Source organism: Acomys russatus, chromosome 32, assembly GCF_903995435.1.
Source record: "Acomys russatus chromosome 32, mAcoRus1.1, whole genome shotgun sequence".
Taxonomy (NCBI): Eukaryota; Metazoa; Chordata; class Mammalia; order Rodentia; family Muridae; genus Acomys; species Acomys russatus.
The window spans coordinates 6,099,371-6,123,865 of NC_067168.1; the positions used below are offsets into that span (position 1 = coordinate 6,099,371).

A 24,495-nucleotide genomic window follows, 5' to 3' on the forward strand; every position below is an offset into this window, starting at 1 on the left:
AATCTGGACTCAGCGAGTCAGCGCACCATGGCTCTGTGTTAGCACAGAACCACATTTCCCAGCTGATCAACAGCCTGAGTCTTCAGACTCAGCCACGGGGAGTATTTCCAGAGGGCCAGGACACGCAAACGAAGACCGCAGGGACACGCATACACAACCTGAGAATACTTCCTATCGAGTTTCAACACTGCTTTGAAATGTGAGGAAACTCAGAGAATGATTGAGGGGCAGAGCATCTCCACCGATGTGTGTGTGCCTTTCAGCTGCTGACTCAAAGAAACAGTTTCTCTACTGCGTAGTCCCACCCTTCACAGTGAATTCACTGAGTTCAAATACATAGAATACAGAACTGAACTGAATCATTATGGGGGGGGGAGGGCGGGGAGGGGAGGACCTGACCTATATTTTAGCCAACTAATTTGAGCAGAATTCTACAAAGAAACAAAGCACACAGCGCACAGTGAGGAAGCAAATACACTACGGGAGCAAAGGGGGGAGGAAGTGCGGACCGATGATAAGCACGCTGCGCTGCGGGGCTGGAGAGGTGTGCTGCTCCTGAACAGGACCTTAGCTCAGTTCCCAGAAGCCATGTTAGTGGCTCCAGTTCCAGGGATTCTGACAGCTCTGGCCTCCGTGGGCAGCCGCACTCACGGAGGGACCCACACACATACGCATAATGTAAAGATCATGCAAATCCTTAAAAATAAACGAGAGTGCCAACGGGGTAGGGGGTAGGGGGGTGAAGGGGTGGGGGGTGAGGGGTGGGGTGGTAGTACTCCACATGAAGAGAGAAGAAGCAAGCGTGCAAGGCCCCAGAAGGAGAAGAGGCTAACTCATGCAGCCTGCAGTTCCCTTGAGCCCCAGGCTTCAGATTACAATCAAGGCCTATTAGCTCCTACTGAAAACTAATTAGCTGCTGTGTTCTTTATCTTCCCAGCCGGATGAGATGAACAAAAATGGGAAGATGTTCACAAGCACCATCCAGTCTGCCTCCTTCCCCAGTGCTAAACCCTGTACTCATGCAGCCATGGTGCCTTTCCCCAGTTCTTGAATAGCTGTTGATTTTCAAGTGCCCGACGCTTAAAAGTCAGGGCACTTCTGCGCGCGCGCGCGTGCACACACGCACGCACGCACGCACGCACACACACACACACACAATTTACAAGGATGAGGGACAGGGTGGGGAGGCAGTGACACAGCCTCACGGGGTGGGAACAGACACCCACTCCCACCTGGCCGTGCTGGGTGGGACAGGTGGATCCATCCCTTGCAGATAGGGCTTTTGGGTTTGCCACAGGCCTTTCTATAGTCTTCGAATACTATAATTTGCCCAACTGGCCTTTCCATGAGCTGCTGACTCTGTGCTGTGGCTCATGTAGAGCTGTTTCACCCACAGAGCAAAGGCCGCCACGCCCCTGTCTGCTCCTTACCATCCACCCATGAGTCACCACAGCCTCACCCTGAGCTTCCCCTCCCTTTCACAAATCGTCACCTTCAGTGTCTCAGGCCTGGCTGTGGCCTCTTGTACAGCCTCACCCCATGACCACTGGTTCCACTTTCGCTCTGGCCGTTCACTCCTTGCTGGAACCCCTCCTCTCTCTGGCCCGGCCTACAGCATTCCAAGTACCTTGCCTTCAGGATCCCACAAGGCCTCAAACCCCTCCTATGCAGCCACTGCTCATTATACAGGTGGGCATGGTGGCCACATCTACCTTTCTCCATGCCAGGCTTGGATAGCAGAGCTCTCCAAAGAAAATTAGGCAGCAGAGGCTGGTAACAACAAGACTGCACGTGTATCCAGCAACTAACGCCCTCCCACCTTCAGCCCCAGAAGCCCCCATGTTCACCCTCCACCCTGCTCACCTAGCAGGCTGCTGCACCACGAGAAAAGCCACCACGCTCATCCTGTCCCTTCCCCTCAGACTCGGAGCCGGGTAAGCATTCCAACTGAGAAATCCTCAGCTGCCTGCCTCTAGTTTCAAATCTGGCTAACCTACCCAGACTCTGCCCCTGCTTGGCTTCCAAACCTTGCTCCCCTCAGATCCATCCACTAGCTGCCATCAGGACACGGGTCCTGAATCTGTCTTATGAGACACTCATTCACCCAGGGAACGAAAGGTAGACCTTTCCCTGCACTCGAAGAAACTGCTGAGAGGTGCCAGCCCTCTCCTTAGACAACTGTGCCTTTACTCCTGGTTGTGTGTGTGTGTGTGTGTGTGTGTGTGTGTGTGTGTGTGTGTGTGTGTCCCCGTCCGTCCGTCCCTGCCCGCCCTTTCCCAGGCTGCCCAGGACCCCCAGAAAGAGGCTGCTGCTTGCTCACAGCCTCATCTATCCAGCTGTCCGATCCCAATGCTAAGCCTGAGACGCTTGGAAATGGCAGTTCTCTTTCTGGCTTCATGACCCAGTAACTCACATTTAGCGGCACAGACATGGCAAGGGCCCCTTCCTTGCTGGACCTGCATAACTGACAGCAAAAAGCATCCATCTTTGGGGTCTGGCAAACGGGGCTTTAACTTTGCCTGGTCTTTCCCACCTACCCCCTCAGCGAAACCCTCAGTTTCGGCCTTAAAAAACATAAAATTCCCACATACCACCTCAAGCTGGCCTAGGGACCTAATTCTGAGTAAGTGCAACTAGAAAAAAATCCCAGCAGTTAATATACAGCTGCTATTCATATTTCAAAAAATCTGACCGTGGTTTCACTTAACTCTTTTTAGGGGGGGGGATTCCAGGGGGAGGGGGGCGATTATCTGGCATGTGGACAGCAAAGGCCAAGGCTTCAGAAACACTTCCTGCCTTTTGGCCATTTTCTCCTCATTAACGCCCCTGCTAAGAGGCAAAGGAGGGGCGGAAATGTCTTTCTGTCAACATGACTAATGACCTGTTATCTTTGGAGCTACTGCTGACCCTCTGCCAGCAGGATTTGCTGACTCAGCGACGCCCCTGCTTTCCCTCACAGGTGGATAGCAAACATGCGCATTATTAATTAATACAGGTACCTTGGGCCAGTGCTGCATGAAGCCTACAGCAGACAACACCAACACAGGCTCTGAAGAAACAAAGACTCGTCAGACCTTGTACTGGTTGGGTTTTTTTGTCAATGTGACAAAAGCTAGAGTCATCCAGGAAGAGCTACCTCAACTGAGAAAATGCCTCCATCAGATCGGCCTGTGGACAAGTCTGCAGGGCATTTTCTTGACTAATGAATGCCCATGGGAGGGCCCGGCCCACTGTGGGCGGTGCCACCCCCTAGGCAGATGGTCCTGGGTTGTATAAGAAAGCACACACACACACAGGCAGCCAGGGGAAACAAGGCAGTAAAGCTGCACTGCTTCATGGCTTCTGCTGCAGTTCCTCCCGCTTTGGCCTGCCTCAGTGATGCACTGTAGCCTTCAAGGTACAACAGACCCTTTCCTCTCGGTGTTGCTGCTGCCGGTCGTGGTCTTTACTGCAGCTTCGGGAAGGAAAGGAAACCTAGGCAGTCCTTAAAGGCCGCTAGAGACTTGGGAGGCTTGAGGAGGCAGGAGTCCCAGTATGGGTAGTCTAGAGTCCAGGCTAAGGAGTTTACATTATCTTAACTACATCACAAAATACAGTGCGTGCGTGTGTGTGTGTGTGTGTGTGTATGTGTGTGTGTGTATGTGTGTGTTTAATACAATGGGCTTTGTTTTTTTCTTCTTTGTCTTCTGTGTGATTCAGGCACTGAGTTTCCCAATGCCCGAGACAGGCACACATAAATTCAGACCTGGTGGAAAACAGGGAAAAAACAAACAGAGGCATGGCCAATCCCACCCTCACAAATAAGCAGAGAGGCGAGGGAAGCACAGAGGAATGCCTGGGCTGTGTGGGCTTGGTGACATGGGCACGGGAGAAGGGACAGCACCGGCACTCATGGAACTTCCACAAGTCATAGACTTCAACTTTTATTAATATCTTCCTTACTTAATGTGCGTTCTCTTACAGAATTCCCCAGGCATATGGTGAGAGTAAAGTCAGGTGAAACATCTACGCACACAGTCATTCTTTTTGCTTTGTAAAATAGTCTGAAAAAGTAATCATGGCTGCTAAGGATTCTTCCTGAACAGAGAGTCAGTCTCTGGTTTTGGTGGAAGACATAGGGTTAAATGAGAGACAACAGACTACCTGCAGCTCCCTGATCGGAAAGACGGGTGTGGACAAAACCCCAGCAGGCTCAGCAGGCTGTGCTGCCTACTCACCTGCCTTCCTGCCTTCCCTTCCTGCTTTCCGTGCACCTCGCCTCAGACACAGCAGCGCGCACACATGCCATTCCTACCCTCTTTCTGCCTACATGCCCCCCCCCATCTTCTTTTCACCAAAAGTGGGATGAGGAAGCCAGGCACTGTTAATCCCAGGCTCTCTGATGGCTCCCTCAAGCCACTGACCAGCCATGCCTTCCCTTCCTGCTTAGAAGGCCACTGCACAAAGCAAGTGACCTACTGACCTAACAGAGCTCTGTGAGGTCACCAAATGCCTCTTTAGCTGGGAGCACCTCAGCAGGAGAGCTTCTGTTACTTGTAGTCGAGAGTATTCTGAAGGCACACCCGTCTGCCCAGGACTAAGTTAAGTGCTTCTGTCTGAAAGTGCCAGAGTACGGAAAACACTTACCTGGTACCTTCCCCTCAACCTTAGACATAAACCTAAACACGATTAAAACACAGAGCCTTCTTAGAAGATTTTATCAAAAGCAAAGAAGGGCTGCCGTATTTACATTCCAAAAACATCTTCCCAGGGACTTTCGGTTTTTAGCACAAGTTACTACAAAAGGGTGAAATGAAGGTACAGTTGGAATGCTGGGGTCTCATAAGCTTTGTCTTTAGCTCATGGACAATTTCAGTGGATCACAGCAGTTATAGAAAACAATGGAGTATAGCTGGGTGGTGGTGGTGCACTTCTTTAATCCCAGCAAGTAGAGTTTGAGGCCCGCCTGGGCTACATATTGAGTTCCAAGACAGCCAGAGAGAGCTACACAAACTGTCTCAAAAAAAAAAGAAAGAAGGAAGGAAGGAAGTAAAAAAGAAAGAAAAGGAGAAAGGATAGAAGGCAGGCAGAAGAAAACAGAGAACACTGGGCATGTGCTACAGTCCCTATCCTTGTCATTTTAGAACAAAGTAATGGAAATAGAGACATGTGACTGTCACACACTATTAGGTAAGGTCTGGGCTGATCCGAATCTGAAACACCTCCTATGGACGATGTTTATTTGGGACACTTCTGCAGCCAGCGGTAAGATGTTTTGAAAGCTGTAGAGCTTTTCCAGATGGAGCCTGGCTGGGAACGAGGGGTCACTAAGGTCTGGCCTAAGAAGGACATACCCTTGTCCCTGGTTCCAGCTTTCTCAGCTTTGCAGTCTCCACAATGATCCCTCTACTGTGAACCAACTCTATCCTGCAGCCATCCCTGCTCGGAAGAGCAAAATCCTGAAACCAGGAGCCGAGACAACCCCTCCCTCTTTAAGTTGTGTCTGCAGCTATTCCTGTCACAGCCAGTGCAATAGGAGCTACTATAAAATACTCAAATTTATTCATTAATAGCACCCAATAAGAATACAGTGTGAGAACATGTGTATTCCCAGGAACTATATTAAGACCCACTTTACAATATTAGCAGGCATGGTCAAGACCAAAGAATGTCACAGTCAGTTTTGTTGTTGTTTTTGTTTTTGCTTTTTTCATGCTCTGCAAATAGGGACAGGTAATACAAGGCCAAATCAATACGAGCAGAATTATAATGGGGCACCACTCGGAGAAAGCCCACACTTGTGATTCCCACCACTCTCTCCTAACAGATACACTTTTGCTGTGAAAATGTGTAAGGACTCCACTCCAAGTTATCTCCTGAAGGTAAGAATTCCAGACCCAAAGAACGGACACCCCTGATCTTTGAGACATGATACATGAATGAGCTCATTAATACTCCGTGACCCGATTCTGAAAATGATTTCTCAGCTCAGGGCTCTTTTTCTTAATGATGCAAAAATAGCCCAAACATCGTGAGTCTCTTATTTGCCCTTTGCAGAACAGATGGGACTCCTGGCTCAGTGGGGGCTTCTGATCCCTTTGACCTTGAGGCAGGAAGATGCAGTGTGGCTCAGGGCCCCAACTCTTGAGAGACCGTATGTCTTCATATGCCAGCTCTGCTATTTAATAGTTGGGGGTCAAGTTGTTTGGGGTCTCGGTGCCCCAGTATCCTCATCTGTAAGAAAGAGCTACTTATGTGAAATGAGGACGTGTGCTTTATGAGGCTGAAACGCGTTAATCACAGGAAGAGCTCAGAATAGACAGAGGCGCTGTACCCAGAACATGCTCACTGCCTCTGTAATTCTCATCGTCAGGCTTTCCCTCCTTAATTCTAGGTCTCTTTAGAATTCCTACCATGACTCAGACACTCCTCGGTTCCTATACAGCTAAGTCCACCTATGCGGGCCTCCGTAACATAGCAAGATCTCACACTGACCACACGCCATACACCAAGGGGTGACAAGTGAACCCTGCCACTTTGATTTCCCACTGCTACCTCTCTCATGCCAAGACTCCAAAGCACCAAGCTCATCTCTGCTGCACTGGAGTGGCTGCCTACGGTGGTTTAGTGCAAGCGTCACTTTCCTAAAAGGGCCTTTTGAGAAATGGGACCCTCTTACAGACTTACTCTCTGCTGTTTTCCGGGTTTTTGCAGGGTTTTGTTGTTGTTGTTTGTTTGTTTGTTTGTTTGTTTTGTTATCACAGATTTGTATTTGCTTATCTGGCTTACCTGAAGGCTCCAGGGACAAAGATTCTATCTGCCCTGCTGGAAAGAACAAAGCCTGACACACAGCCAGTATGCATTAAGTACCTGGAAGGAAGCTAGGAAGGTGGTAGAGAGCCTGCCTGGATACAGAGTCCTATCCCAGGCCCAACTCCTGAGGAGCTGGGATACCTAAAGCCCAGCACCAATATCCTGTCAGAGCTGATACTATTCCCCAGGGGCATGGAGCCACAGCCTGAAAAGCCACCGTGGGCTGACCCCCCCCATCCCCACCCCGACCCCTGATCCACTGATAATCCTGATGTTCAGGCCCCGAACTACTGTTTCCATATAGTCTCTTGGTTATAAAGCCAGCATAAGGGAGTACCGCCACCCCTGACTTGCTTGAGCTAATTTACTAAAGACACAAAAAGTCCTAGCCAAATTCCCCAGTTCAGTTCCTTGCAGCTTTAAAAGCTGAGAAAGGACAAAGAACTGACAGACAAGAAGTATTCAATACTCGAAATGAGTGTGTGGGCTGGGGAGAGATGTGCAAGCCCACATATGTATCAGTGTGTACATGTTAACCAGAAGAGAATCTGCTGATCTTTCTTCCTTAATTGACTCTGGGAACCAACAACTGACCACAGAAAGATAAGCATTTGGAATAGCTTTGACTGATTATCACATCCTTGATTATAATAATTAAGCCTAGATTTGTGGTCCCACTGACCTCACTAAGCGGCCCCTGAAGCCTGTGCACAGGTATGGTACTGCTCCCCTGAAGGTCTTCCTGGGCTATCCACTTGTGAAGTGAGCATCGAAGAAAGGCAGAACACAAAAGGACCCAGCATCATCCACAGCTCCATCATTCACGTAAGAGAACTGGGCAGTGACAAAGAACTAGAATTGTCCCTGAAGTCAGTGCTATTTCCATCATTGTGGTTCCGCATACATAACAGGGACTGCTCACATCTAAGTGCTCCCTGGTGTAATCGTTAGTCCCTTGTTTACAGGTGTAATCAACAGCCACTGTATGCGCTTGTATGCGTTTGGGGGGGGGGGGGGGCAAGGAGGGGAAGAGACTAAGGACTGAGAAACAACAGAGACAGGAGTGATAGAGATCAGAAAGGACAACCCCCAAGTAGCGGTCCTTGCCTGCTGTCCTGTTTGAAACAAGGTCTCATTTCCTGCTGCTGTGTGTGTGCCAGGCTAGCTACCTGGCCAGAGCTCGTCTCTACCTCTTATCTCCTGGGAGAGGCTCTCTAGGACTAAAGCTGCACGTGCTATTATCGCATGCCCAGTTTTTCGGGGGCCCTGAAGATCCAAACCCAAGTCGTCAGGTGTGGGTGGTAAGCATTTTTCCTGGAGAACATCTTTCATGTATGCAGATGATGCCTTCTGTCTATGCTAGTTGCTTTAATGAACAACAGAAACAAACACAGAGGATGGGGGTGGGGGGTGGGGCCATAGCTTCCACAACACTTGCCTTGAAGGAAGACAGGGATATTTGTAGTCAAGGGTGCCTATCAGGGGATTCCAGAGGCTTCTCAGAAAAGGATTTCTCCTGATCTCTGCCCAACAGGAACAGGAGCAGTGAGCTAGGCAACAGGGTGAAGTACAGAAGCGAGGGTTCAGTCTCTGACATGACGGCACACAGCATCACGCGGTGCGTTGATGGCCCAGGGCAGCTAGCTGTCGTGCGGCATGGGTGCAAGGTGCAGAGAGCGCTGAGAAAGCAGATGACAAGAACGTTGCCCAACTTAACGCTGCGGGGGGGGGGGGGGGGGCGCGGGGGGCCACTTTAGAGGCGCCACCCTTCACATCTGTGTTTTAGGTCACTTAGACCAGTATTAAGGAAGGACTCAAAGGTGGGGACAATGGAGGTCTTTGGGCTTCCAATACTAAACAATCAATATGAATAAGGATAAAACTGCATTGTCTTTTCCTATCTGCCAACTACTGTTGTCCTCAGTGTACAGGTGTGAACACGGTTACTCTTCACAGAGTTTTATGAGGTAGGGACTATACCATTCCTTTCTTCCCAAAGATGATCAAAGCACAGGGTCACTGAAGATAAGTTGCTTATGCAAAGTGTCACAACTAGACCAAGCTCACACGCGCCATGCAGATCTTCTACTTCTACTTTGTTGCCAGACATCCTCGTAAGCACTGTCACCTTGCTCTGGGAAACAAGACCATGTCAACTCAGACTACCTTTTCTCCTGATGCCGTACTGCGTCATCTTGCGAAAGGCAGCTGTCAGCTGCGCCCTATCCATTGTCAGGACCTCGGGGCTCAGCCCAGAAACCTGGAGCAATGAGCTCTTCCAAAGCACTCAACAGCACTCGGTCTTCATGCCCAGGGGACCCTTATCTACTTGAGGAATTCCAGAATGCTAACTTCGCTCCCTAACTAAAGCCTGCTGGTTCCCTGAGGGCAAGTGTTGCATGCTATTCTCCCAAAGACCTGGCACAAACATCTAAGCAACTGACTAGAGCCTCTACCCCAGGGGGACTCTTCTGCAAGAGAATCTGCAGCCCGGGAGAGAAAGTCCACACTGTTCATTCTTTACGTTCATTTTAAAGATGCATCCGCCCAAGCATACAATGTAATCCACAGCAACAGAGCTGAACCAGCATGGAGCATCGCTGCAAAAAAATGAGAAACAATTGAAACACCTAACGTTAGGAGAACAATTTTTTTAAAGGATGACGTAACGCCCAACAGGAAGCTGCATCAACGTTAACTTATAACGCATACAGTGTGAAAGCGGAAGCACAGAGCAAAGCCACCAGAGTCCTCTTTTTGTTTAAATGATAGTATGTGGCATTGTATGAGGAGAAAGACAACCCTCTTGAGAATCCTTTATTTTCTTTCTTCTCCCTCTTCTTCTTCTTCCTATTGTTTTTTATTAATACACTGTCTTGCTATGTAACCCAGGCTAGACTTGAACTCCCAAACCTCCTAGCCCAGCCTCCTAGGTACCTAGCGTTGTAGGCAATACCACTGCAGGCAAGGAAAGAATATATTCTTTTAAGAGCGGATGTTTGGGGCTAGAGAGACGGCTCAGTGGTTAAAAGCACTTGCTGCTCTCCCAGAGGACCTGAGTCTTATTTCCAGCACTGAAATATTGATTCACAACCAAAACGGGAAGGGTTTTCACCATAAGGTAGTGAATGGTAAAAATGTGAGTCGCACAGCAGCACACCTGTCATCCCAGCACTCAGGGAGGCAGAGGCAAGCCCATCTCTGTGGGTTTGAGGCTAGCCTGGACTACAAAGCAAGTCCAGAGCAACCAAAGCTACACAGAGAAAACTGGTATCAAATTTTTAAAAAAAAGATATAAGTGCGCAGGGGTGTTGGGGAGTCTGTATGCATCGTTTTATGATTTATACGTGCTCTGCAATACTGCTCTGTGCTCCAAAGTTAACAACCATTAGTTACTGTTGGAAAATGTTAAAAGATATAAAAATAAAACAATTAATGGGTGATATCACTACAAAAGAAACAGCTTTCTTTCTTTAATTACTACAAAATCATAGGAGACAAATCAGTCGGTCACAGCCGGAAGCCCAGAGGTGTGTAGCCAGCATCTTTGAGTCAAGTCAAACAGCCTGAACTCACGTCACATCCTGAAAGGTCTGGAAGCCACTTCTGACCATCACAGCTGCCTGTCTAAGCCAGAGTCCTTATCCCGAGCCCCAGCTGACTGCTCCTCCTATGGTTTCCAAAGAAGCAGGTATGAACTATGGACAGAAAGGGGCCAAAGTGCTCCCTCCTGGCCAAGCCACCAAGAAAACATCTAGAGGCCTCCATAACTAGGCATAATGCCTCCTTCCACCCAAATTTACCTTGAGGTAAATTTATTCCTTGGTGTTCATAGAAACAAAAAAATAGCATTTTCCTCTCATGAGTCTAGACGCTACAGCCCTCAGAAGTAAACTCTTCAACAATCAGGGTAAACTTCCTTCGAGGACTCCAAGGTAAAAAAACACACACACACACACACACACACACACACACACACACACACACACCCATTAAATCTTCTAAAATACCACATGCAATAGTAAATTACCATTCCTGTCCACTAAATTACACCTAAGAGAAAGCTAATGGGCATGCAGAAGCTTCTTCTGGGCGCTTACCAAGGCCTGACCCGTGATTTCATCACCCTTCACGCAGATCTTGCGGCAGAAGACAAGCGTCCTTCCAGCCTGCACTCGAGATGGGGACCTACAGCTGTCGACCTTACCCTTGCCCTTGCATGAGCACAGGGCAAAAGTCGACTGCCGCCCTCCGCGACTGCCCATCACAGGCCACAGCCCTCCCTTCCATGTTTGAGACGGTCCCACAAGTAGTGTTGGCACTCTGTGAAGCACACATGGCACAGTACACGCCTATAGATGTACTCCTATTTCTTGGAAAAACAGAGCCATGGAGTGAGTTACCAGACTCACAATGGGTACACTTTTATACACACGATGTCTGTCTGTATTTACCTGACAACAGAAAGAAAGAAAAAAAAAATTTCATGTGTTCCTCTTCCTACCCACAACACATCTGGCTGGCCATTTCCTTCCCAAGGCGAAGCCTACATACGAAATTCTCGATGTTTTGGCGCCCCACATTCAAGGAAAAGACACCATCGTAAGAAACTCATACCCAGCTGTGTCATCATACACAAAGTTCCGTGAACTCCAGGGGTGAAGATCTCAAAGCCTTGTCCTGACTGTCCTTACAAGTATGCCACCATCCCTCTGGCTACACCACGCAAGGGCTCGTGGCCTATCTTCCAGCATCATCCTCTCCTAAGAGGACCACCAACAGCCTCCGCTGCTAAACGGGACGGAGTTCAACTCCACTGTAGGGTGGCTCCTGGCTGCCACCAGGCAGATGGCCCCCTCAATCTCCGCACCTGGGACGATGCACACTCCTTTGTCCTAATCTATTCTGAGTCACCACCTCTATCAAGTTTTCTCTCGTTTCCTCCAAAAGTCTGAAACTCCTCAAAGCTGTAACGGCCCCACAGAGGCTCCCAATCATCCCCACTGCCAGCCTTCCCCCCCTTTCCCCACCTCCACCCCCACATAGGTGACACGTGGTGGCAAGACTGCCTCTTACCTTTAAGTCTTTTTTCTGAGTTTGGTGGTGCACGCCTTCAATCCCACCACTTGGGAGGCAGAGGCAGGCAGATCTTAATGAGTTCGAGGCCAGCCTGGGCTACAAAGCAAGTCCAGGATAGCCATGGCTACACACACAAGAGAAACCCTGTCTCGAAAAACCGAAAGAAAAAAAATGAAATTATAATGGTTAAAATGGGCTGTTATGCTGTGAAAGAAAAATGATTTGTGTACGAAAACTACTTCGAAGCTTGCAACTTAGTAGAGGGTGGATGTAGTGACTGTCACAGATAGATAATATCTGCATGCTGCCTACACTCTAGTCTCAACTAGCCTATGAAAATTACAGCTTCTCTCGCTTGGCTTTCTCACCTCTAAGTGTAGGGAATGAGGAAACCTACAGGGAAGGTGTGAACCAGCACAGAAAACAATCAGAAGGCAATTAAGTGCTAAATTGTATAGTAATAAGAGAATGTCTGAGAACTAACTGTTTCCCTAGCTCGAGAAATCTGTGGATCAGTAGGGAAAATATTCCTTTCGGTCCCCTTTGCTGTAAGCACTCACATTCCTTAAATGTGTAATTGGTCTTTTATTGACTGAGTTGATTTTATTATATACCCATTTAAATATATAGGTGTGTCATCCCTATGCCTCGGCTTTTATATAACTATAAATTGAAACAACTCTACAATTCAATAAAGACAAGAAAGGAGACCTCAACAGTGACTTGTCAGCACAAAGCGTGTAGATGCTCTCAGCTGCTCCCAATGTATTAATATTAACCAGCCGCAGGTCCCTGGGTTTAACTGAGTAACTACCCCACTGTTACCTCTCCACTCCCATCATTTCTCTCTAATGAAGTACAGTCGAGGCTCTACTCTTCCAACTTAGACTTGACCTGACTCCCATGCAGCCACACGTACTCCTCCCCCGTTAGCTAGAAACATTAAAAGGAGTGCCCAGAGAAAGCTATGCAATGATTACTCGTTTATAAAATCATCTAGACAGTACAGGATATGGGGGGAGGGGTATTTTAATTGCTGAAAATAATATCAAAAAAACTTAATTTGTGTTTAGCAAACTCCTTAAAGGGAGGAGGAGCTCTCTAAGTTTCAGTGAAGAAACAGTAATAAGTAGTTCTTGCCAGAGTTACTCAGAAAGACCCTGCACGTACACTGATCCAAATCCTCAGACTAACCCTATGAAGCAAGCAGTACTGTTAACATCTGCAGAAATTAAGGCTGGAGGAGAGCATCCCAGAGGCACAACCATGTCTTAAACTGTCTCAATCCAACACATGGGCCCCGTTATCCCTTCAAGCCAAGGCCCAAAGAGCCTTGGTAAAAGATGACCAAAAGGCCATATGAATCCAGGTGCAACCCAGGAGGTGGGTATGAGAGACTGAAAGAAAAGAGGACATTCAGAGGAAAAAACAACAGGGCACAGCGACAAGACAGATGGAGAGGGAAATGAACCAAAGTTAGAGATCAGAAAAATGGATGCCCTCAGAAATGGAACTGCAGGAAGAAATACCACTTCCAAAGAGAAGACCTAACTGAAGCAGAGCTAGCCTGTTCCGAGTGGGGACGGCAGCCCCTTGCCAGAGCAAGTTTCGGGGGCTGAAACTGAACACACACTCATGGCAAAGGAGGTCGAGTCTCTTCTAGTGCAAAAGACACAGAGGACAATGCCTTCCAGGGGAAGACAAGTGATTCTGAACAAATAGGGATGACTTCCTCGTTTCAACAGACTAGTAAGTCAGGCTGCAGGAAGGGGAATTACAATGGCCAAGAAGGTAAGGCAGCCTTCTGAGGTCAACGCATGAGGACACATTTGTGCAACAAGCACTTGGCCCATAGTGGCCTAGGTTCAGGCCTGCCCTTGTGGAGGGCAACGATTTAGTTGGGTAGACAGACAAGGAACACGTAAGCACATATAGGCTAAGCTTAGGTCATGCTACGTGCTCTAGAACTAGAAAACAAATAAGCCTGGATAGGAGAAAGAGTGATGGAAGTGGGGGGGTGGGGCGGGAACAAATGCTTGAAATGTTTTCATCAGGAAATCAACCAAAGATTAGCTAGAGGCTAAGAGGAGGCAACAGAAAAGTATGGAAAAGTACCTGTTTACTGAGCGAGACCCACTGATGAGGCTCTGTGCTTACAGGAGAGGACAAAGCATGCAGGAATTTCAAGGAGCTGAAAGCAAGACAGTCTGTTAGGATAGATTAACAAAAGAATCTAGCTGCAGGGACAGGTGAAGGCAGACGCAGCAGGCAAGACAGAATAACTGTCACGCAACCAGAGGCAGGCTCGAGATGAGGGTCCCGACCCTCGACCTGCACCGTTAAGGAGCCACCACAATGCTGACCCGCTTCTGACGTAGTAGATTAGGTAAGTTACCAACATGTCTGTGGCCGGCGATTAGGCTGATGGGATGAGGTATCTTCTCCACCCGATACTGGCAACATCTGTATTTAGGTCATCAGCCTCTCCACAAGCCTGGGAGCAGCTCATAAGAATCACGGCTTCTTTAATCTCTATATTCCTAATAGCTAGTAAGTAATGGTACCTCCATAAACGCTTAACGAGGCCAAGTTTAAATCACATGACTCAAAAGAGGAGGGACAAAACAGCTAAAGGTTTGGTGGATGTGAGAAGCAGAACAGGCCAGGCTGCAGTTGTCTGACACTTCAATAAATGGAGACAGCCAGAGACTGCAGAGCTCTGGGAGGGGAAAGGGGTAAAAAAAAAAAAAAAAAATCACTGCAATTCTGTGTCTCAATTTGTAAATGAAAATGTTGCAGCAAATGAGAGGTTGCAGGCCTCTCAGTTGGAGAGGAGGTGCCTATCATTGCTGCAAAGCCTGCTGCTCAGGTAGAGGGTGCCGGCCTCCTTTCTGGCTGTGCTCCCAAATTACAGGCAATAAAACATACAGCTGGGTAAGGCCACCACCACACTAAGGACCTTTGAAGCCTCCCGTCAAGATCGGCGATATGGCTGTGAGGAGTTGGAGGCCAGACGCACCAGTCAGCAGTCGTAATGAGGTACACTGATCTCAAAGGTGAACATTGGCTAGCCCAGGGAAAGACTGAAAGGGAAAAAAAAAAAAAAAAAAAACAAGCTTCCAAGGTAGTTGTTTCTGTCTGGCACACACAAACCCAACAGTTTGGGTGAAATAAAACAGAGAGGAATCCATTTCACAGGACCTTGACTTAAGGCTCTTACAAATAAGGAAGGCCTTCCTTTGGTTTTGAAACGTTTATTTACCGTATTTACAGAAACGCCATCAGACCTTATTTTGAGCTTCTGAGTTGTCGTTTACCATCTGTAAAAATAACTGACACTTAGAAAACTGTCAATCGCCCAATGCCAAGCAAAACTCTACAGCAGTCCAGGAAATCTCACAAACTGCACACGGGAAAGAAACGCCAGCCCAACCCAAAGAGTGTCCAAGTCCACAATAAAACACAAACACTGCAGAAAAGCACTGGGAAATGTAGTGTCAAGAGCTTTTTTTTTAACTAAGTCTTTTAATAACTTCACTTCAAATCCCTTGAAAAGCATTAAGTCACATTTGCTAGATTTCAAAAAGTATACAACTTAAAGCTTACCACTTAAGTAAAACACAGTGGAGCTAAAGCCCAGATCGTGTGTTTGAAAACGCCTGCGAAATAATACGTGCCTGAGGGAACCGGATGGTTTTTCTACTGAATTAAATTAAGGGGGGGAGGGGAGTGCTCTGCAAAGATCCTGGTGAGGGTGAGCTTTGTGATCGCACAGAGGCGGCCATGGGAATCAAGGAAAGTTAACTCAAGAAGAACATCATTTGAGATGTTGAAAAACACACGGTTCTGATTTTCTAAACCGTCAGCACTGGAGATGCTTATCAGTTCGTGTTCCGACAAAACAGACATCTAACCAGTTTCTTTTGAAAATGACGGGGCATTGGCGTTACCAAAGGACAAACAAGGTATTTGCATTCCGCGGCTCAGGCCTTTAGGCCGTCTCTCCGCCTCCCACCAGTCTTCCATTTCCTGCACCACAGGCTTACTTCCTACACACACCTGGGTTAGAGATGCTTCCTCTTTAACTGTTAAAGCTGAAGTCCTGAGACAAATTCAAGAGTTAAAAAGTTCAGCGTCTACCAGTGCCAGGACCCTCCTAAAAGCACAATCAGTATCTGTCACTGGTTCCATCGGGCAGATGATTAATTTTTGTAAACACTTCTGAATAGGTACTGCATCCGACAGGACTGACTCAAAGCAAGCTCTGTGGCGGTTCAGGAAGAGGCAGCGGCAAGGCTGACTCGCGAAGGGAGCCACTACCGACATCCATCGCAGTTCCAACCACGCAACAGGTCCACGCACCCAGTGCCCCAGCGGCGGGAACCTGGGCACCTGCACCAGCTCTCCTCCTGCCCAGCACCCCCATGCCGCCATCGGGCCACTGGAAAGAACGCGCCCTGTCTCCAGGGCACAGCCCACAGAGATAAGGCCAGGGGTACATTCCTTACAGATGCCAAGATACAGAGGATTACTTTCACGCTGCCAGGTCCCAGCGTCCTCTGGAACCTGCATTAGCCTAAAGAGAGGAGCTCCAGGCCACTGGCTGCCGATCTGCCCTGGGGCATAACAGGGTGCATGGTCGCCCCCAGCCGGGAACTGTGTGAGCTACCTGGTTTCTCACCTAACCGGCGTTGGTTCCTAGACCGAGGATCTAAGCTACTTAGTGGACCAGAACGTTTCTCCTCTTGCCAAGTAACTACTTGTTAAATACCAAGTCTTTCGGTATAAGTGGGGGGGGGGGGACAAACTTTTATTGGGGGATGAGGTTCGGGAAGCGAGGAGGGATGGGGCAGCTGAGGACAGTAGTGGTTCCCCGCTGTCGGGAGTCTCCCAGAGCGTAGCAGTCGGCGGAGGAGCGCGAGGACCCGGTCGCCCTACCAGGTGAGGCTGGCACTCACCTCGGGGAGCTCCCGTAGCTGGTTGGCGTCCAGGAGCAGCTCCTCCAGGCTGCGGGCATAGCGGTAGATCTCCTCGGGGACGTAGACCAGCGAGCAGTGGCGCTTGTCGATGGCCTCCACATGACGGTTGCACCGCCACAGGGGAATGCAGTGGAACATCGCCGCCCCCCGCTGCCGGAGCCGTGTCCCGAGCCGTGGAGCCCGGGGCTGGGAGCCCGCTCCGCCCGGCCGCCCCGCTGCTCCCCGCCCGCAGCCCGCTCTGCGCTCGTTGCTGGCCCCAGGCTCGCTCTTGCCTCGCAAGGGCTGCACGGTCCAGAACGCCCTGAGAGGAAGCCGCGGGAACCCTGACCGCGTCCCGCGCCTTCGCCGCCACCGCCGCCGGAGCGTCCCCTCCCACCTCCCCCCTCCGCTGTGCTCCGCTTCCTACTCGCGGCCGCCCTGCACTGGGCATGCGCACACGGCCGCACGCGGAGGGCGTGTCCCAACCGGGATGCTCCGCTCCGGGTTTTCCTGGAGACCTGGCTCCAGGGAGGGTCGTGGCGACCGGGGTTTCTGCGGTCCCCCATCCTCCTCCAGTGGGGATTAGCACTGCATGGGACTCTGGAAGGAGCCGCGTGCTAGAAAGACCTGAAGATGACCGAGACCAAAGGCCAGAGGGAGCCGAACAACTTCAGAGTTTTAGTTTTATTCACCATGCCTCTTCGTCTAGCTCCCCTTCCCCAAAACAACTTTCTCTTCCGGGGTCAGGAAGAACCGCCCCGCCGGGTACCTTGAGAGTGAAGGGCCGTTTCTGGCTTTCTGATACACACACACACAACCCTGGCTCCCCTTGTCCCCAGCGTCCACGCACACTCGCCAGCTGGCAGACTCTGTGACCTGAGAGCATCTTCAGTAAGCAGGACTTACTTGAGGTGTAAGCGTCACCGCCCCCCCCCCTTTCCTGGTGACACCAAAAGCAAGAGTGTGAAGAGTCTCCCAAATCTTCTAAAAGATGCTCCAAGAAGAAAGGAGCTGGCAAAGGTGTTTCTGGGCCAGTTCTACACCGGCCAGATGTTGTGCCTTGCGGGGTTAACCTGGGCAGAAGAACCAAGGGACTGGTCCAAAAAAGCCAAATGAGCCTCTTGTACCTGGCTCCTGTATTTCTTCGACAGCACCCCGCTCCTTACAAAAAGGAGACTGCAACCCAAGTAGTAGTTTGGGGGCGGGAGTGGGGGTCACCATGACAGGTTCCCAGTGCCACAGCCAAACACTTGAACTACTAGCCCCTTTTCTTCTCTCTTCCCAGTCAACACTCTCAGAGTAACCAAAGTCATGAACCATTTTTTTCTTTGGTGTAAGCCAAATACAATAATGAAGAGCTGTTTTAAAAGGCTCTCCCTCTGACTCCCCGCCCAGCAGCGCGACTCAGATCTGGAGTCACCAAATTCACATTATTGTAGAAGACTGAAAATTGAACATGCGTAGTAACCAAGGCAAAGTTTGCTCTGAAACGTTTGTCATCGCCTTTTCAGTGCTTCTAACAGAACGGGGCACTCTGCCCAGGTGGAGAGATGAAGGGACACATAATCATTTCATCTCTATCAGGAGGGCCTTTTTATATCTTAATTGGTGAGAGAGGGGCGGCTTTTGTCTCTACCTCAGGCTTGATAGTTCGAGCCAGTGCCTAATTCCTGCTACTTTGCTGACTTGATTCCTGCATTCTTAAGGAGGACTTTGAGCCTCCACTCCTCCTTCATTCTTACATTCCAGAAGCATGTATAAAGCCTGTTTTCTGCCACCTCCCATGGAAAGCTCTGAGACATCAAAGAAGATAGGCCATTAACTTTTCGAGTTTCCCAACTGCTTTTTTAAAAAATTTACAGAAAGCTGACCTGAGTTTAATATTGATTTTCAGAGGTACTCACACTAGATTGTTTTAATAAATGACAAGTGTGTTTTTTAAAATGTATGTTCTTTTAAGGATTCCAAACTGAATTAAGTATTCCTTATGCTTCTTGGGCTGTAGTCACATATCGTCTTTCCAAAGACACCATCGCCCTCTGAACACCAGACATGCTCACCTGCTTCACAGATCCTGAAAACTACCACAGTCCACATGACTTAACTGCCAGATTTGTGACCCATCAACTGTGTTCTGGTTTTCTATTGGTGTGATAAACACCAGGACAAAAAGCATCTTGGAGAGGGGAGGGTTTGGCTTACATTTCCAGATCACAGTCCATCCTTAAGGTGGCCAGAGTGGAACTCAAGCAGGATGGGAACCTGGAGACAGGAACTGAAATAAAGGTCCTGGAGGAATGATGCTTAGTGGCCACCAGTCTGTGGGTGCTACCAACCACAGTGGCCTGGGCCTTCCCATATCCGTCTTAACAAGAAAATGTGGGACTGGAGAGATGGCTCAGAGGTTAAGAGCACTGACTGCTCTTCTAGAGGTCCTGAGGTCAATTCCCAGCAACCACATGGTGGCTCACAGCCATCTATAATGTAATCTGATACCCTCTACTGGCCTGCAGGTGTACATGCAGGCAGAACACTGTGTACATAATAAATAAATCTTAAAACAAAAAGAAAATGCCTTGCAGACTTGCCCATAGGGTCATGTGATGGAAGCATTTTCTCAGTTGAGAATTGCTCTTCCTAGATGTCTCTGCGTTGTAGCAAGTTGGCAGCTAACCAGCACAGGGAGATGAGGAATTGTCTGGTTTGAATGTCAGGGTTACAATCCATCACTGGGATAAGCAAAGACAGGAACTCAAAGCAGGAACTGAAGCAAAGGTAATGAAAATAATCTTTGTAATTATTGGCTTGCTTTCCTGGGTTTACAGAATGTGCTTTCTTATATAACTCAGGACTACCTGCCTGCTGTGTGGGTATAATTCAGGGTAGTTTACGACATAACAGATAATAAACGTGCACATTATTCACCAGACACATGCTAGATACTAAAAATGCAGCAAACATCAAGACAGCGCTTACTCGAGTGAGAAAGAAAAAGGTTCGAGTAATGGCCTGTTATTTTAATTCCTAACTCTTTTGTAGAATTTTTAAAGTATAAATCCAAAATGGCAGTTGGTAAGATGGAAGTGACTGGGAATTCAGAAGTCTAGCCATTGCAATAAAAATCAAACAAAAGAAAAGGAAACCATTTATAATCCTAAGTGTTATTAAAGATGCAATGTAACAGGATCTCAAGCATTGCTGACAAGAAAGCAAAATGTTGAAACCACTGTTCAAAATAATTTGAAGTTTCTCTGCATATCTGCCCTAATGATCCAGCCATTCCACTCCTTGGTGGTTACACACACACACACACACACACACTTTAAAAACCTGGTCTAAGTTATTTGTCAATATCTATAGTAGTTTTGTTAATATTAGTAAAAACATTGAAATAATTAAATATTCATCAACAGATTAAAAATGTAGCCTATAGAAATGATGGAATAGAACTCAATGATAAAGGGAAATAAAACTACTAAAACATGTTAACAAATAAATGTATCTCTTTTTTTTTTTTTTGGTTTTTCGAGACAGGGTTTCTCTGTGTAGCCTTGGCCATCCTGGACTCACTTTGTAGACCAGGCTGGTCTTGAACTCACAGCGATCCGCCTGCCTCTGCCTCCCGAGTGCTGGGATTAAAGGCGTGCGCCACCACACCCGGCTAAATAAATGTATCTCAAAAGATCATGTCCACACAAAAAGCCATATATTAAAAAGCACATACTATATTATGCAACATATAAAATTTTTTTTAAAAACTACTACAAAATGATACAACCTAAACAAGTGGCTGCATGCAGCTGGTTTGCACGGAAATCCAAGTGGGGCATGGATGGCAAATGGCTTGAGAGAATTGGGAAAGTGGAGGAACTATTTATTTGGGTGATCGTTACATACATTTGTGCATTTACCAAACTCATAAGACAATCTACTTATAAAATAGCAACCTTTACCTATACAAAAATGTAAATATGAATGTATTTAATTTTCTTAATTAAAAAGTAAGCTTGCAAGATGGCTCAGAGGGTACATACAATCACTGGATACATAAGCCTGAGTTTGGCTGCTCGGCATCTATATAAAAGCCAAGGTGGCTGCATATGCCTTTAACTACCAGCACTTGCTTGACTAGACAGCCTAGAAAAAAAAAAAAAAAAAAAGCTCCAGGTTCAGTACCAGATCCTATCTCAAGGGAATATGGAAGAACAAGAGAAAGGACACCCGATAGTCTCTCCTAGCCTCCTCACCCAGGGCATTCCCGTGTGTGCGCGCATACACAAACACATAAAACGAGATAAATGTATCTACAGTCATTGTAAATTAAATCCCAAACCGAGAATCATATCTTGGTTAAGTGGTTACCAAGTATCTGCCATCTGCCAGGCACTGGGTTACTTTCCTGGGAAACAAAGGGAATGGGGTGGAGCTTGGCATCTTCCTGGAAGAAAGCCTGCTGCCAAGGAAAGGTATCAAGATAGAAACTACAATGGGAAAGAGGGCCGTTTCTCCTCATCCAGAAAGTCTCTGAAGAGGCTGGCCTTTTCATCTCGTAAAGGAACAGAAGTGACCCTCCAAGGATACACACACACACACACACACACACACACACACACACACACACACACAGATCAAAGAGCTAATCAGATCACATGCAAAGCTGGACACTGAGAAAACAGCTCAACTCACATAAAAACCCCAGAGCACCCTCGGTAAAACTCTCAGACTTTAGTCATGTTTCCCCAACTTTAAATTTGTTTGTTTGTTTGTTTGTTTTTTCGAGAGACAGGGTTTCTCTGCGTAGGCTTGGCTATCCTGGACTAACTTTGTAGACCAGGCTGGCCTCGAACTCACAGAGATCCATCTAACTCTGCCTTCCGAGTGCTGGGATTACAGGCATGTACCACCATGCCCGGCCCCCAAACTTAAATTTAAGAATATTTTGCCAGAGATTTTAGAATACAAGACATTCAAACCATTCAGAAATCTGAGAGCCTACAGAACTCCATAACTGAGCAGTGCAGAAAATCAGCCATCTTAATATTCAGAAGCAAGGTCCTGTTTCCAACTAGTGCTTACATTTTGCCCTCCACCCTTGGCTTTTAAAGAAATTACATTTACTTACGTGTGTGCACACACATTTACATGTTGTCAGGCTTGCTGCCGCTGAGGACTGAGCCATTGGCCTGACCCCTCCCCTTGTTTTCCATTCAAATGTTTATCACATTTATACTCAAGATAGTCCAGAAATTGTTGTACTTGTGTTTTCTGATTATTTTTTGTTGTACTTACGTTTTCTGTTTATTTTCTGTTGATGCCATCTGACTCTCGTTCTTCCTTCCCTTGTAGAACAGTTTCCTCGGAATGGAAACACTCCTCCTCAGTGGACAAAGAGCCAGTAAACAAACATCCACGTCTGGGAAGAGAAAAGTTGAAACATTTGTAAAGCTCCCTAAACTTACAGAAGGAGCAGACTGTGGCCGGGAGGGGAGACCTACCAGCCAAACTGCCCGGAGCAGCTTTCTCAGACCCCTTGGTCTGCTTAAAAGTTGTACAGAGCTCCCGGGTTACAGCTTTCATGAGCTGTCACCAGTCTTGGGTGGGCTTTTGGAGGAAGTAGCTGCTTTGAATTCATCCCTGCTCCTATAAAGAACCTCCTAACCAAACTCCCATTAGAGAGCCCAGTAAAAACTCACTGGCACACCAAGAGGACTTTTGGTGCAATGGTTGATTACTGCGAATTGGTTCCCTTTCTGGGATGAAGAGATCTATGTGCTGTCCTGTCCCAGGACACTTTCCTTTCCTCCCATCTTTTGAGTCTGTTTTCAGAATCCATTTGATAACATCTGCTGGGGATAGCAGTTGTCCCAGTGAACTGAGCATACATCTTTCCATTTTCACAGTCTGGCTGAACAATAGAAGCAGAAGTTCTTGGGACCCTGAAACAGGGCGCCTCTTATAAGAAGAAAGAAATTGCTTGAAAATCATGCTTCTTGCACAGTAAGCAAGCCATGTCTTTCACCAAGGGGGTGAAAAGAGCCCAGACAGCGCCTCCTTTTGTTGAGGGTGGCGCTGTGGGTTATGTACATATTTGATCACTTCTTCAATGTGCAGTTGATCAGTCACAAAGTCGTATCTGAAAAACATACAAACAAAATCATGGAGATTTTTGCATCTTATCCAGATTATTGTATGAAGCTACGCATGTAATTCTTACCTGTCTTTATTATGTTCTCAAGTGGAAACTACTGCTTTTAAAAAAATTATATTCTGGGATACTGGATTTTTAAGATGCCTATTTCATTAAGTGAGGTGTGGTTGCTCATCTCTATAGATGTAAATCTATTATTTACAAGGTTTTTCTAAGTGAACCTTTTCAACATTTTTATTTCAGTTGGAGAGTCCCTCAAGAGCTAAGAACTGTTTACTACCCTACTTGTGGGAAAATAGGAGGCACGTGACTTCAAGCTTGAAGGTAGTGGGCGTGACTACAGGCAGCACCTGATGAGCATCTGACCCATCAGGGTACTAGCCGACTAGAGGTCAGCTCACAGCCTGCAGACTCTAGCCTGGCCTGACAGAACCTGAGTTAATCCTGCAGAACCTATGCATGAGGTGGGAAAAAAAACCCGGTGAGCATGGGGCCCAGGTTCTAGCCCATGTGCCAAGAACCTGTGGGTTCTCTTGAGGCGGGGAGTCTTGATTTAGTCATCTGTGGAATAAAGAAGTTTATCTCAGTTCTCTTTGGTCCTTCCAAGCCTGAAGACAAGAGCTCAATCCCCACACTTCACATGGTGGAGGAACAACACCCCAACAAAAACCCTTTGTGACTATTTTTGCTGGTAGGATAATTTATTGAGGCAAGAAATATAAAAGCCGATTTTTTTATTTTTCCTGAAAAGACAGTCCAATTCCCCACGTTAAAGAAAAGCTAAGAGAAACCACAAATAAACATTTGAGAAGGTGGCATATGATTTGATCTAGGGGGTGCTATCTGTCCATTCCTTTGAATGTGTTTGGGCAAGCATCAGAAACCAATGACATGGAAACCAAACAATGCCTCAACAGGTCACACTGGGAAACACACTGGGTGACAACCAGAGACTATGTGAGACCAAGAGGCAACGCAGACAGAGGTATGAGATTTCCTCACTAGGTAGGGGTAATCGATGGCGTAATAGCTTAAGTTTCTCTTAACAGGACAGGCACTGAGAATTGCTGGAACCGGAGTGTGTTTTACTGTTTCACGGGGACAGCTACTGTAATGACAGTTTCTTCACTTACGTCTGCATATTTGCCCAAACCTCTAACCAAGGTTAGTGGGGAGAGGGGTGTAGTTTTCCTTAGCTACTTCCTGCTGTTCAGGGTCCTCTGGTTCCTTGAGGCAAGTCCAATCTTTGTCTCAGGAGATCACCAGCTTCTCTCCTCACACTGCATCAACAGCAACCAGGAGCAGCAGGGAGGAAACGCCAGCAGGCTTCTTCTTTCTCAGAGCCCACAGTCTCTCTTTGCGTCTGACTTTTATCCTCACTGACAAAGACTACGCCGCCACCCCCCCGCCCCCAGCACACACACACACGAGGTAATTCACAGCTGACAAACATCATGTGCCCTCTCAGGAGGCAACTATCAGCTGTGGACAAACTGGAGCAGCCCCCATATCCCACAC

The 24,495-nt window shown here is 47.7% G+C and overlaps 1 protein-coding gene across 1 annotated transcript in view; it reads right to left on the minus strand.

Annotated features, from left to right (window-relative positions):
- Positions 1 to 17,229, minus strand: part of Lrrc1 (leucine rich repeat containing 1) — a 130,160-nt gene extending 112,931 nt beyond the window's left edge. Inside the window, exon 1 of the mRNA XM_051140113.1 lies at positions 16,830 to 17,229. Within this exon, the coding sequence (XP_050996070.1) occupies positions 16,830 to 16,988 (159 nt within the window). The 5' untranslated portion in view covers positions 16,989 to 17,229. The remainder of the gene's footprint in view (positions 1 to 16,829) is intronic.
- Between the last annotated feature and the right edge of the window lie 7,266 nt (positions 17,230 to 24,495).